This window comes from Eucyclogobius newberryi, unplaced genomic scaffold, assembly GCF_026437365.1.
Source record: "Eucyclogobius newberryi isolate DKJ021-1_F unplaced genomic scaffold, fEucNew1.0.hap1 SCAF_5, whole genome shotgun sequence".
Taxonomy (NCBI): Eukaryota; Metazoa; Chordata; class Actinopteri; order Gobiiformes; family Gobiidae; genus Eucyclogobius; species Eucyclogobius newberryi.
This window is the reverse complement of record NW_027316167.1, coordinates 18,187,478-18,202,857: the sequence shown is the minus strand read 5'-3', so window position 1 is coordinate 18,202,857 and position 15,380 is coordinate 18,187,478. Positions and strand designations below refer to the sequence as shown.

The 15,380-nt window shown below is 38.5% G+C and overlaps 2 protein-coding genes across 2 annotated transcripts in view; one reads left to right on the top strand and one right to left on the bottom strand.

Moving 5' to 3' along the window:
* sdhaf2 (succinate dehydrogenase complex assembly factor 2) overlaps positions 1–15,380 on the top strand; it is a 222,684-nt gene that overhangs the window by 179,588 nt on the left and 27,716 nt on the right. The gene's annotated exons all lie outside the window — the stretch shown is intronic.
* On the bottom strand, positions 473–1,105 carry terb2 (telomere repeat binding bouquet formation protein 2). Its single transcript, XM_072464624.1, has 3 exons — positions 1,015–1,105; positions 745–826; positions 473–668 (listed from the first exon to the last, which is right to left on the bottom strand). Exons 1-3 carry the CDS (start codon positions 1,076–1,078, stop codon positions 473–475), a joined length of 342 nt encoding a protein of 113 aa, XP_072320725.1. The 5' UTR covers positions 1,079–1,105.

Here is a 15,380-nt window from a genome sequence, read left to right as displayed (position 1 = left end):
TTTGCAGTACCCTCATCACTTTAAAGAGTTCAAATAAAGCTCTTTGTGTCTTCTTTTGCAGCAAGTTAGCCCAAACAAAATATGTTTGATGTCAGCCTATAGATACCGGTATATCGATATTTTTGTCTATTTTTAGTGACCAGTTGAGTGTTTTTGTCATGTATCTATTTGTCTATGGGAAGTGATGGATTTGTCATGGCGAGAAAAGAGTTTATATAAATTTGTGGTAAATGTTTTTTTCAAAAGAACACAACACACTTAAGTTGACTCGCGTCCCCGTCACTGTGTTCATCTTCTGCATCATCACTGACAGTCTGAAACAAAGGAAAAAACGGTTGCAACAAACACTCGGTCTATATGTTATCTTTAGGTTTTGATTTACATATTTTTTGGAGATACCTCAGGCCCCTGTAGATCATCACATTCCCAGATCATCCTCCCAATGACTCCTCTGACCTCTACATATATAACATCATGTGAAAAAATCCTTATTGCTGAGGGAAAAGTAACAGACTCCCAGACACTTACCCTCCTGGACAGAGTCTGGAGGCAGCACATAGTGACCAATACACACCGACTGGAAACTCTTCCTTTTCTCACAGACAGACAGGAAGAAACTGTGGAAGACTGTCACATTTTTGAACAGGTGGTCTCTGCTGGAATATATCCTAAAACAGCATATCATTTAAAAACAGTGAAGTCATCAGAAAAAACATAGGCTATTGTATACTGCTGCTGTTTTACCTTATTGTATCAGGACATAAAGCATCCTGAGAGAAAAGATAATCTGCAGTTTTCCAACACCTCATGGTCCCTCCTTCCATCACTGAAAAACATGCATTATGGAAATAATGTTGAAATCTAGGTTTAGCCAATACACATTAACATATTTGTTTTTCGTTTTTTACAAAAGTTTAAAAATCGAACATCATTTGTGCGGTTTCATTTGGAAAGACATATTTTTACATTAAAACCTACTGGTTGCTACAAAGCTAGTCGCATTTAGTTACTTACTCCAAAATGTCCTGCATTCTTGTGGCACACTGCTGGAAAACCAGGCAGATTTATTATGAAACATGACACGATGTCTGAGTTCAAAAATGTGAGAAAGCGGCGTTGTTTTATCCAATAATAGCGACAATACGAAAAGCCATTTGCTTAAATCAATCAACACTTTCTCCACAACATTTGGCGCGTCAAACTGTATTTGCGTAACACGTGACCAGCAAAAATATAAATAACCACCATAACAAAAAACATGTGATTTAGTGCATGAAATGGTGTGAGGAGTAGTAATCTACAATTAGTAAAGACGTATTAAATTATTAGATTTTTTTATTGTTTACTACAATGCTTAGTTTCTCCAGGAGAGGGCAACATACTGCAACCCATTGCTACAAAATAGTTCTATATTCTCTGTTGATCTACTGTAGTTCCATAGTTGTTCTGTTTTTATTTATTTGTTTATTTTGTCTTATCTTTAATTAGCTAATGCAACAGATTAATTTGGCAGTAAAGCAGTAAATATGAATCTTCTCGCTGGAGAGGGTGAGTTGTTGGCTACATTACTGCTAGCTTGGTCCTTAGCATCACACAACTTGATTTGTTTTTTTTAGAAGATGTGTGTCAAAAATAGATACATATTAAATTTGACTACTGGTATGTATTTATGTTTCTAGAGAGGACTACCAAGCTGTCATGTCCACCTGCCTGGCCAGCCACAAACGTTAGGTGAGTTTTCCTTGTGCAAAGTTTGATCATGTAAACATATATTATCAAGTGTATTTTTTGTAACTAACCTTTTGAATGTACCTTATACAAAACTGAAATGTCCATTTATGTGTAGTCCTCTATTTAATCATTTAAGTATAGTCCTCATTTAATTATTTTGAGTACTGTCCTATTATGTGTTATTCTACGAGTAGAAAAGTAATGGGAAAATATTGATAATTATTGCCTCGTGTATAGGACTGTGCAGTATATCAAATTTCAATTGCTAACGGGATTCTGTCATCTCTAACTGTCAATGATAAGCTTGAGGCTTTTTAATCGAAAAGTCAGTAAAAGCATGTGGTTTGGAGCTCAGACTTCGAAAGAAACACATTCTTTATAGTTTATGGTCTGGGATTCTATACAGATATCATTTTTAGAAAGAAAGAATATTAAACATATTCATAAACCCTATTTGTGTATAATCAAAATACATATAATTTGGAGGAAAGTGGGTCAGGATTTATAATAGCAGCAATAATGATTAGTCTTCAGAATAATGTAGTTCTTATGTTGAATTCCTTGCAGATTTCCACCTTCTTATAGGAAACTGCCATTGGATGTGTGCGCTCTCAGACATTGGTGGTATGAGTTACCACACTGTCCATACACTGTGGCTGGTTGGCGGAGGAGGTTCAAAGTGATGATAACTTGTTGCCATGACAACATCCAAGCCACACCCTTTTCTTTCCCCAACCCCCAGTGAGCGCTGAACAAAGCAGAGGCTGGTGCTGGACGCTGCCTCTTAAAATGTTATGGGCAGGGCACAGTTACATTCTGTGTGTTACAGTGTTGAACTGGCCCAGGGGGGTTTCTGTTGGTTTTGTTTTAGTTTGTGCTGGTGGGCTTGTGTCAGAGAGTCACAGGCCTGGTATGGTGCTGGCACTGGCAGGTCTATAATCCCTCTTTCACTGGTATATTCATCAAATCTGTGTAATAATTATGAATTTAGATGGAAACAATGCCCTTTGGATGAGATCTGTTATTTAGGCTGTGAATGTTTAATGCAAAATGGAGCAGATTTAGTTGGATTTGATTTTTTTATTTCATCCTCATCACCCTCGTATATCCACCACAATTTGCTTTCTTTCACAAGTCCAGCTTTATGATGTGGTATGATGCTAAACTTTGTGGATGATTAGATCTGATCGGATGGTCAGCAGGAGGGAGGTGGGTGGCACTGGTGATCTTATACATTAGGACAAGTCGGTGGTGGTTGACGTTCCTCGAGTCTTTTCCAAGACAATGAAGCATTGATTTTCCTCTACTTTTTGTAGTCAGAAGTCACAAAACATGCTGCTCTTCTCTGAAGTTTACACTTGTCGTTTGTTAGATATGGATCCCACATGGTTGCACAGCGTTCGAGGGGGCGATGTACTAGCAAGTAGAAGGCGATGGTCTTAGCCTCTGGGGGGCATTGCTTTAGATAGATACAGACATTCAAGTTGTTGCTTACCTTCAGTGACACGGCATTAAATTGTGTCGCTAAGTGCAAACCACTGCTAATATGCAGACCAAGCTACTTGATGGAGTCTGACTCCGACAATACTTGGTCACATAATGTATACAATCTTGTTTGTGGTGTTATGCTGGATTCACACATTCACACATGAAAAAAGTACTTTAAATGCTGTTTTAGAGAATAGAATGAACTGAAATTACTCATTATTGCTGCCTGCCATTCTCGCAATTATTATTTTTCAGTTAACTGAATAATCAAGTGAGGACCAAAAATCAGGTCTCTTTGAGGTTAATCCTTCAATATTCGATCTATGATTTAAGATTTGGGGTTCGGGTTTGTAGTAATAGGTTAAAATTAGGATCAGTCTCCAGGAAATGTGAGTCAATGTAATGTCCCCAAAAAGTATGTGTGTTTGCACCATTAAAAAGCATGCAACATAGCTGAAGTAATTGTTTTTGTGTCTTTCACTATGCGTTTATATGTGCAGGTCAGATTATTGTTGATTTACTTGTATATAAATACTAATGCATCACTAATAATGAAGCGCACTGTGCCAGTATCAGCATACTATAATGTATCAAACAATATTAATTTGATGAGACCATGTTGAACAGATTAATTTATGCACTTGCAAATGAAGTGAGTGAAGCTATATATATCAGCAATTTAATTAACACTGTAACAACTGGAGCCTGTGTTTGTTCCATTCCGACATTTCTACTTGTTCTAATTGATCGCACAGTTTAGAGCTTGTATGAAATTTGCTCCAAATGAATACAGAGCAATTTTTAATATCTAATTCCTCTCCATTTTGGGATGTCAGTCACTACATTCTAACAGTTGAACACTCAAAACAGTTTTTTGCACTGTCCAATAGCGTGTGGATGGTTGGGATATGTTTGATAAAAACCCCTTTTTGCCCTTGAAATTTAATCAGAGCGGGACAAAATATATGGATTTTGGTTTGTATTTTTTGTATGCAGGGATTATCTTTTTGGAAACCATCAGAAATGTCCCTCCTGGTGAGTTCACACTTGCCCTGTTTGGACCTGGTTTGTGCCCCGTTTAGTCCTGACGTAGACCTGGTTTGGTCCAGGTTTATGTTAAAGTGTGAGCAGAGCCTTAAGTGTCTTGGTTGACTGACTCCAGTGTTGAACAAAGCGACTGTAAAAGGAAACACAAAACTGCAGGAATATCACTTTTCTTTTAAAAAATACTACACTGAAACCGTCATCTGATCAGACTAGATATTCGAGTTAGCACATCTTATATCATTATCACCGAACGTACAATTTCTCAATCCCAATACATTTCCGAACTGACTGATACTGTATAGATTTTCCATATTCTTCCATATTTAATCTAAAGCCCAGTTGTGTGGCATGAGCACCCTAATATCTGTGTGATTCAAGTGTCTCTTCCTCCTCCGGACCAACTGCATCAAAGCCGTGTACTTCAGATCGCAGGTGTCAAAGGATTAAGGCCACCGCTGCGCGCGCTCCCATTCAGATCTGCGTCTTTGATGTAGCGCGTCCGCCACTTACAGCTCTGTCTAACATGTATTAATATGAAGAGCGAGCCAATACCGCCAGGTTCCTACTGCGTGACCGAAAACGCCTCCGCATTAAGAGGTCACGTCAACGAGGAAGGTTTGTGCTCAAGTGAATAATGAATTTTTCAACAGGCATAATACCGTAATTTAACATCAGTAAGTGTAACGTTTTAGCGTATATATCAGAGACGGGCTGTGGTTGTTGGGTAAACTGTCTAGTGAGAATTGTAAAGGCATGCGGAGTTGCCTCTTGAAACAGAAATGGGATTTTATTCATCAAAAATCATCCAGCAGTTATATTATTTATGTGTTTTTCAGGCTGCGGTTGACCTATTTGCAGTGATTAGTAAACGTTTGCAAAAGCAGGCAGAATATGCAGTACCGATATCAGTTTTGCATTTTGCTCAAAAGCATATATTTTGAGATGCTACTTGCCTGTAGTTCAACATAAACAATGTGTTCAATGACTTCAGCTTAATAAAAGTTACTCAGGGGGAGACGAGTTATTTTATATAGCCCAATATAAAAACAACAGTTCCTTGGAAGGGCTTTAGCTCCTCTATCTCCTGTCACTGCTGAGGTTTATTAACCCAGAGCCTATTTCACCATTGAGCTGAGAGCGAGAGTCTATTTCCTGTTTATTCTTGTCAAGGCCACTCAGGCCAGTGGTTCAATAAGTCGGACTTAAAACGGATGGACGTTACAGACGCACAAAGCTTGTCCTGATCCAGTAAGTGCCTTTTGTTTTGCACTAAAGGAGACAAATGGATCACATATTTAGGAGGAGACAGTCAGGGAATTTTAGGGAGGACTCAAAATATTTTTCTCTTTCAAATGTAAGGCAAGGCAAGTTTATTTGTAGAGCACATACATTCATACACAAGGCAATTCAAAGTGCTTCACACAGCAGGAAAAATGCATTCAAATCACAAAGAAATTACAGAAACAGAAATACAATAAAATTAACTAAAATAAAAATTATCAATCCAACTGATTGTCTAAACTAATAAAATCACAAACAAAAGAGAAGAGTGCAAAGAAAAAATCCTTTCAGTCATGTATGCTCTGTAAAACACTGCCTCAGCTTCTTGGTAGGTACAGTATTATATGTCAAAACTAGCTCCATTTCCTTAGAAGATTTAGTTGTTCTTGCACAAAACATCTGAAAATACAAATAAACATAAGATTAAACAATGATCGCAAAGGTATATTTAAAGTGCTTACTAAAACTGTTATAGTTATGAGGAGTTGTGTGAAAGAGGCTCCCTGCAGCAGCCGGATTGGACACAGTCAATGGATTGAATGATTCAGTTCATGTCTCTGAGGAAGGCCGTGCTGCTCGGACCATCCACGTGTAAATCTGATGTGCGCTGCAGACAGTCCATACAGTCACCTGAAGATAGAACTACAACTTATCTTATTCTTTATGCTAATATACTTATTTTTTTTAAGAAAATAAACATAAAACAGGGAAACCGACACAACCAGAGAGCAAAAATTAAAATAAGAATACAAACAGACATCAACAAAGCATCAAAAGAAACACAATTATGGCATATTCTAATTCAAATAAAAGTCCTATTGGGTCCAAAGTCCATACAATTTGTCCATTTACAAATTAAGTCTGAATTTCATTTTTTCCACTTGTCTAATATCTGTTACAATGTCAGTCCAGTCTTTGATCGTTGGTGAGGTTTTTGTCATCCATTTCTTTGTTATGGCCTTTTTTCCTGCCACCAAAAGTATGTTCCAAACTTATCCATGTATTGTGTTCATTGCAGGAGTTTTGAGGCCCAAGTACATAGTTCTAAAATTCCGAGGGACAGCAATGTCAAAAACAGTTGGCAGTGCATCATTATTTTTAGTTCAATATTTTTGAGTGACAGGGCACCCCTAGTGGTTTGACTCCTGCCACAGTTTCTTCAGCAGTCAGCATTTCACTGTGAACTATGGGCACTTTGACGTGGTGTGTTTATCTTATTCAATACGCGATTTTGATATGTCTCAAATGTTTTGGATGTGTATGTATACAACAACCACCACCACCACATCTATTTTTATTATTGGTTCACCACCTGGAAATAGTATTTATTTGTCTGGAATGTCCCACATAAGGGTATTAAGACATCTTGGTGTTAATTTCATTATGTTTTTTATTACATTCTTTCCTCCACAGATCTGACCTGTAATTTAGCTTTCTCCACTAAGATAAACTAAATTTATACTGTGGAACATAGGCAAAACAATCTCCGTGGTGACATGGAGACGGTAGCGACCCATCAACCAGAAAAGTCGTAGTAGAGAAGAAAAACAACATTACCGTATATGATACTAATAGAATATGTATCACGTCTCTGTTGGCTGCTTGTGTCTGGATCATTATACAGAGTTTGCTTGTGTTGTGGGAAAATGGAAAATTAAGACGGTGTGTAGAGAACATTATTGTGATCTGGCTTTTGTCTTTAGTGGCAGACCTGTTCTTTGTTTTAGCTGTGCAGGATGCTGCTGTCCAAACAGGGCCCTAACCTCAGCTTATAAATAACGCTACAACACAATCTGCTGTTTCTGCTGTGTAAAGCCTGTCGTACACACAATGATGCCTTACTGTTCACAGGCACAATTGCTTACATTAACTTAGCCTTAGCCTTTATTACACATATTATATGAAGGTCATGCATGTTATTTTGGCACATTTTAAACTGTTGAGACTAATGTGCCAGTCTGTTTCAGATCAGCCCTGGGACAAAACCAGAGGAAGACGAGATGAGTGCGGCATTGGTGAGAGTGTTTCTGACTGTTGAACCACAGCCTCTTTAGGGCAGGAACATACAGCGTGAGTTACTCCAGTCACTGTCTCTGAGTGAAACAAGCTCTAATTCACCCTGGGACGTCTATGATTTCATCACTCACTAACTTTGTCTCCATGACCTTACTAGTCCTGGAGAAGATGGTGAACTTAACTGTACTGTTGACATTTTGATCAAAGAGTTTGATGTGAAGCAATTTACTTTCAGGTGAATTAATTATTTATTGTCCAAAAAACAATAATCAGATTATGTTTTTGCCTGTTCCCAAAAGTAGTAATTCTGTTCTAACTTGAGAGAAAAAGTTGTTTGAGTTTCATAACAGCTCAAGACACAGACAAAGAGACACACATTTGACTGTAGCAGAAAGTGTGATCTTGGAGCTCCGGTGTGAGTTTTTCTGAGGAGCCTTTCGACCTGGAGGCTGTGCACACCAACAGGGGGCACTTCAGAGCCTGCAACTGAAGAGAGTATAAAGTGTCTGTAGCATCGCCCACCAGTCAACCCTTCTCGGAGAAGAAGGGTTGAAGAAGGTTCTCCTGACTAAATTCTTCTTGGTAAGGATAATCTAGTGGCAAATGTATGGGAAATGTGGAAAAGGTGTAATCAACAAAAATAAATTAACAGGTTGCTGTCAAGTTCCAAAAACTTAGAAGACAGGTTCTTAGAGAAAGTAGCTGAAAGAGATAAAAATGACAGCTAAAGACAGAAGGCAAGTTCACTCCATTTTCTTCAGTTTATCTAGGACTGGGTTGCCCGGCCAGCTGACCCCAGACACTTCCTCTAGCTTCTCCGGGAGGATCCCAGGTGGCGTAGTCCCCCCAGCGCGTCCTGGGTCTTCCCCTGGGCCTACTGGTGAGACAGCATCCAGGAGGCATATGGTCAGCCTTATTCAGGCATGTGTCACGGTAATTAATAATACAGGCAATATATATATATATTTTTTAAAACATGTCAATGTCAGTCCAGTAAACACAGATACAGTCATAATCCCTTTATAGTTGCCAATGAGAGAGAACAGACAGGCAATGTTTACAATGTTGCGGTAACATTTAACTAAAGTGAACAAAAAAAAACAAAGCATCAAAACGGACACATCAGATCTCAACTCTTCACAAATAAGATTCATTTTAATCCTGATTTCAAACAATTGTCCATAGTGAATATAATCCAGCACGTTGTTGTTGACAATAGCAGTAGCAGCTTGTGTACAGTAGTTGACCAGAATCATCCCTCTTCTCCACACTGACACTTTGATCAAATAAGTCCTATGTTGTCTGGTCTGATCTGGGATGAAGTTAACTTTATTCTTGAGTAAGTAGCTGAGTTCAGAGTATTTTAAATCCAGCACTGCCTCATGGATGGTCAGAGTGAACAAAAACAGGAGCATCACTTGCTGCCCTCCATTAATCTGTCTGTATATTTGATCAAATAGTTGCATTCTAGAGAATCTAAGATTTAAAACGATGTATAACATGCCCAGGTGGAATATCGGCCAGAGATTGGATGTACCGGTCGGGCCCTAAATATTGTTATTTTTGCTGAATTATGAGAATCATCCCTAAAGTCTTGAATATTCTCAAATTAAAAATGTACCTTAATTTTTCAGTAGTCGAGGATTGGCATTAGAGTCTAGAGTCAGCTCAGTCCACGTCAAGGGATAAGCTAAATTACATCTCTTCTATTTGTGAAAAATACTTCCCAGAGCTTAGTTTTCTGCATAATCTGTAGTACACCAAATGTGTTTCCAGTGCGTTAAGTAGAAAAATAGCAGAGGTAATCATAGGCTTTGGCCCTGTTGACAGAGTGAGTGACTAACTATAGCCACAGTGCAGAATATTTCAGTTTCCTGAAAGTTATTCATAACTTTGAACCAAATGGGGCCACTCTCGTTTGACTGCAAGTGCAAGTTGTGACATTTGGTGAATTGCTTTCATTTGATATTTTGTCATTCCTACTTTCAAATTTAATGATTTGAGTTTGCTGTGCTGCTACAAGATTCACGGCAGAAAATGCAGAGTTTAATTTTTTTTTAATTAACTATATCCCCTAGAGTTGCACCATGTTGTTCCCAAAAGGCTTCTCAATCCCGAGGTTTTAGCAACAATTTGACAGCTATGGAAAATGATACATAACTTATTACACAATAACTATTATTAAATGAGTACACAGGACACAGGCCTACACACTTACATATCTACAGGCATAAAGGCTTTCGTATAAAGTATGAAATCCGTGTGAAAGCTCTACCACAGGATAATAAACTATTATTATTGCTCTTCTACTGAATAAAACTGGCTTACGTTATTATTATTGTTGTTTTTATTATTATTCATTAGTTCTATTTTAAAATGTATTTCAATAAAACATAAAAGAACACAGAACTCGACAAAGAGCGGGATTAAAGGGTATAGGGGAAAATCTAAGGACATCCAAAAGAGCAATGGCACATGTTGGTCAAGTGCAATTTAGTCCAAGATTTATCAAATTTGTCTATGTTCATATTAAGTCAGAGTGTCTTTTTTGTTCCATTTGCCTAATCGGTCCAGTCTGTGATTGTTAGTGTGGTTTGTGTGTGTTGTTCTTTTCTTTGTGATGGTATTATTATACTTTTTTCCAGCCAAAAGTATTCAGTCTGCCTTGTTAATTAAACTCCTGGAACACCATTACCAATTTCTCCAGCAGCTACCATTTCATTGTGAATAATGGCCATTTCGATATGTCGTTGTGAAAAAACGTGACACATTTTTACCACAAATTCTCCAAACATGTTGCATTTTATTTCCCAAAGAGTTGTCCTGATTATTAATGCCCTTAAACATTTTGAGTTATACGCCTTATTAAAAATGTCAGTCAAAGGGATATAGTGGTCATTGCTTATGTCATTTTTTTTCTATTCCAACCTGGTAGAAAACCTTTGTACCATTTTTATCCAGACCTTAAATTTCTGATCTATTAGGCGCAAAACGTTGATCATAAGCCAACCAGCTTAAGGTTTTAATGTCTTTGTTTTGTTTATATGATATATGTTTTCATTAACAAGGTTTTTTGGTCCGAGAGTCTGGAATTGAGGCAAAATCCTTTCTCTAAGATTCTTGAACAGATCTTCATGGAAAACTACACCCAAATATTTTATAGATTCAGTTTTCGATTAACGGATAGGTCTTTCTAAAATTCAAGAGAGGTCGCCAGCAAGAAAGAATTTGCACTTTTTGCACATTGAGTTTATAGCCAGACATTGGACCGATATTATTAAGGAAATGCATCACATTAGGTATTGAAGTTTCTGTGTAACAGCCAATTTTATGTTCCATCCCATCAATCACACCACTGATTGTTTCTGATTGTCTAATATATTGGGCTAATGGTTCCAAGTACAAAGCAAACAAAAGGGAGGACCAAGCACAACCCTGTCTCCCCTCCCCTCTCTTTCCAGAATCGGTGCGTCTGTCAAGTGACCGTTAATTTTAATTCTTAATTATTGATGTTGGACTATCTTGAACAACCCCAATCTTTTTTATTATTAATCATCTATCTAGTCATTGTTAATCAAATTTAGAATTTATTTGTTCCATTCTTTTGGAAATAACTGAGGTGTACATACACATCATCTGTTTAAATAACAGAACAGAACTTCATGCTGCTCTTCTGTTCTCTCTTCAGTTCTCTGTATTCTGCTGAGAAGAATTTAAGCCTCTGCTGGTGTTTTGAGCATGTGTTTTTTACCTTCGTATGTTTCAAAATGTGTAGCAGAGAAGGAAAAACCATGCCGCAATTGCCTCCACATAAATTCCTCGCCATGTGGTGGATCGGCGTCTCCCCTTCTCCTGCCGACTTCTCTCTAGAGTGAAGCGGGTTATCGTAACTGGGGTCCCAGAAACAAATGTCCGGAAATGTGGACTCCAAGAAACATTCAAAGTAAATTTTCTCCTCGCCCTCCGGGACCCCCATGAGTCTTAGATTGTTTCTGCGGGAACTGGACTCCAAATCAAGAAGCTTGCTCTTCATAGCCTTGTTCTCCACCTGCAGTTGATTCACCTCGGCTTTCAGGTCTCTCAGCTCATCTGTATTGTTGGAGATGCACTGCTTCGTTTCTACTACATGTCTGTCCATTCCACTCATGTCTACTTTCGGGACTATCATGTCCAGCTTTATTATAAAGAAACGTGCAGAGTTCTCAGCCCTCAGCTCTCATTGTCACCATCTCGCGCTGCGATGCGATCAGCACTTCCATCTCTGACCGCTCAAGCGTTATGTCCTTCCGTGCAGCCTCCAGACCCACATCAGGGAGAGTTTCAGACGCAGACTCCAGTCTGAGACTGGTGGTGGACTAGCCGCTACATTGGTGCTAGCTTGCTCGGAGGCCGGTTTGTCACGAGTGTTACAGTCTAAGCTTAGATTGATTGGATTCCGAAAGATTCTTCTGGTTTTTCCCCCTGATTTGTCATCTCTTAAATTGTCTTTTGTTAAGGATTTGTGATAGAAAATGAGGGGTTTAGTGCATAATTAGCGAGACAGCGCCTCAGAGCCTGGTTAGCCTTGTGCTATACCGGAAGTCCGGCTTAAGTTAATTTTAATCATTACTAATTTTAAATAAATTGTGAGTGTAGAGACAGGCGTCAGCTCCAGTTTGACCTTTCATCCCACTGACAATTAAGAAACTAATGACTGGTCTGGTCTCATAGGATGCACTTGAAGTAAATGCATGAATTTAAAAGACCTGCACTTGATTATAATTTCTACTCTTGTTAAAGATTAGTGTCCTTTATTACTGTATGCCATGTGTATTGTAAAAGCAATTGAGAAAATTATTTAGACTGAACTACATACGATTTGCAGTTTGCAGAGTATTCTGCTGCTCATAACTAATTGAGAAACTACTGACTGGTGAAAAAACGTTCATAATTTACGTAAGTTGCTCACTAAGAACCATGGGAAAACAACTCCCTGGCATGAAATGATCTTCCCATCTCTGCGCTGTTGTGAACAGGGCTAACTATAGACATATAAACAAGTTGTAGAATAAGTAAGAATGCTATGGATCAGTGAGAACTGAAGGACTCCGAAGCAGTCGCCTTCATTTTTCATATTGCTGTTGGCATTAACCTCCAAAAAAAGGCCACTTACGGAGTGTATTGGCTGAAACCCATCAACTACATTTAGGTGAGGTCATGAAGAGACCAGATAAAGCACATAAATATCATGAAATAATATTCTTTAATATGGGGATTGGCTTCACCACTTAATTGTGTGTGAACTTTTTTCATGTTGAATTGCTCTACAAATAAGCTTGCATTGCCTTGAAAGAACGTTGGATTTTACGTTAAGTCCGGGCGAGTATCGGTTAGCTAAGTGGTGGAGTATGAGCATGTATGTACCTGCAAATGGTAATCTGGCCAGCCAGGTAAATCCTCACAATATTTTTTAGTTCCCAAACTCTATTCAAAGTGCTACACTTCAATCTGGTGTGAGCCAGGTTATGTTTATTGAAATTTGTGTTACAACCCAGCTCTGCAAGGGAATGTGGAAGTAATAAAAACCAAGATGTAAAAGATGGGTTTAAATACAATTTAACTAACATGAATGTAAAGGTAAGCTATAATAATTAAAGCAAATGGTCTCAAATAACAGCGACTCATGTGGGCTTACTAAACAAAAGTCTTAAACAGAATTGAGTGACAAATTAATAGAAACATGACTAAGGACAGGCACGGCAAATGCCTAACTGACTAAAAGAGACACATTATACATGCCATACAGGCTACAAAGGCCAGCAACCCAGAATAGCAGGTGAGCAGCCCTTTTATAGAAGTTACTGCAGGTAGAAATGATTGAATTCTCACATGTGGAGAACCACCACCAATCAGGGACCAGACAGCAGCAGCCATCCTGGAACTGAGCAGGAAACCAGGCTTCCAATCACAAGGATGGGACCCATGCAGCCATTTAAATCATGTAACAGTATTAATTAGAGTACAAAAAATAAAAGAGTTGAACTGCAGCCCAAGGACTGTAACACTTGCCCCAGACTCATGGTCCAAAATCGTGCACTATGAGTATGTTTTTTTAATTATTTTATATTTTTTGCATTCAGTTTTGAAAAGATGTGATCCTTTTTCATATTGAAACAAAGTGATATTTTTAGGTGGTAAAATATAGAGGTTGTGTCTGGGCTGATGCAATGCTGGCTCTTCTTGGATATGTAAATATAGGTATACAGGTTTCTTTTTTAAAAGATTGTGTGGCCCATGGGCTTTATTAATAGGAAAGTACAGAGTGAAATGGGGGTTGAGAGAAAAGGGAGGACATGCAGTAAATTGCCGGCCAGAATCAAACTCACATCTGCACTTGGAGCCTGACATACGTGTGCTGCGTCTTAACCGCTCGACCACTGGGTAGCACAGGTACATAGGTATCTATATCTGTTTTAGATAAGAGCACCTTCTCTATAGAGCATGCTGAATTTAAATGACATATTATTTTGGCCTGTGCAGGAGACTTGACCTAGCGACCCTTTCATTTGACTCTAAACTACTTGAAACTACTCAGACTCTTATTTATATTCTCACCGACACGACAGCAAACATTTTTCACATCACATGGCGGGGGCGGCGTGTTGCAGTGGGCTCAGGTTACCGGAGCCTGGAGCGGGACCAGGCAGCTGTGACCTTGACCTTGCAGAGTGATCACTGCACCTCGCAGTTTTCTCCTATACAGGGTTGTTTGAACAGGCCGTGGATGTATATGTGATCTAAATATACAAATGTATAAATAATTAACTCTAAAAAGGTGGCAAAAGTGAAATGTAACTGAGACAGACCACACATCGACTGGACTATGATAGAAGATGCTGAAGTTGTGCTGCCCGGTGGTCAAAGGGTTGAGGCAACAGCACACATGCCAGGCTCCATGTGCCTCACAATTGCAGTGTTGTGAGTTTGAATCCCGGCTCTGATAATTTACTGCATGAGCTCTCTCTGTCCTGTCTAATAAAGCCTACAGGCCAAAAAAATCCTTTAAAAAGGGAAAATGCTAAAGTTGTATATAGCTGAAATAATATTAGTCCACCAGATCTTAAGATAAAATATTTTATGTGACCAGGACTATTAAAAGTACTTTCGCTTCCTTGTATAAAGATAAAGAATTAGCTATTTTTATGTTTTTAAATGTGTATGTACCGTACTATGTGGGAGTCCGCTGCCTGCTTTTCTCCATGGATATGTTTTTGATTTTTCTTGCTTTTATTCAAATACAGTTTTTTTATTTCTCAAGAAATATCTTGAAATCATAGATTACTGTGCGTGGGGTAGGCTTTTCAAAGATCTGGCCTGTAAATTGTCCTGGTGTCGTCATTTGTCTCACTATATACTGTAAAAGTTTGATCCCATAATCTGAATTTTCCAGGCCAATCATTAAAGTCCCACTAAATCCCCGTGGCAAATACAGTTATTCAAATATTTACCTGGATTGGATTCTTGTGGGCCCAGTGAAATAAGGCAAGTTTTTTGGCTCTCTGCTCCTGTGACTCTGGTATCACCTTCACATTCTGTCATTTATCCTTGCAGTGTAGTCTGCAAAATAAAATGCACAGTATAAAATCAGTTATGCCGGGCCTTTAATTTACTGTAAACTGCCAAATAATAATGTATCATGAACATCTTGTACATTATATTTGTATATTGTATAGCTCGTATCCTGTCAGTCCAAGCAGACTAAATCACTTGATGCTAAGATGCTATAATGACGCTAGTGTGTGGTTCTCCGCTCGCTCGCTCCCCTGCTCTCACTCCCT

Coding starts and splice junctions, on each gene's coding strand:
- terb2 (XM_072464624.1), bottom strand. CDS start 1,078: ATGTTTCATAATAAATCTGCCTGGTTTTCCAGCAGTGTGCCACAAGAA. Junction 827..1,014: donor AGAATGCAGGACATTTTGGA/GTAAGTAACTAA, acceptor CATGTTTTTCAG/TGATGGAAGGAGGGACCATG. Junction 669..744: donor TTATGTCCTGATACAATAAG/GTAAAACAGCAG, acceptor ATGCTGTTTTAG/GATATATTCCAGCAGAGACC.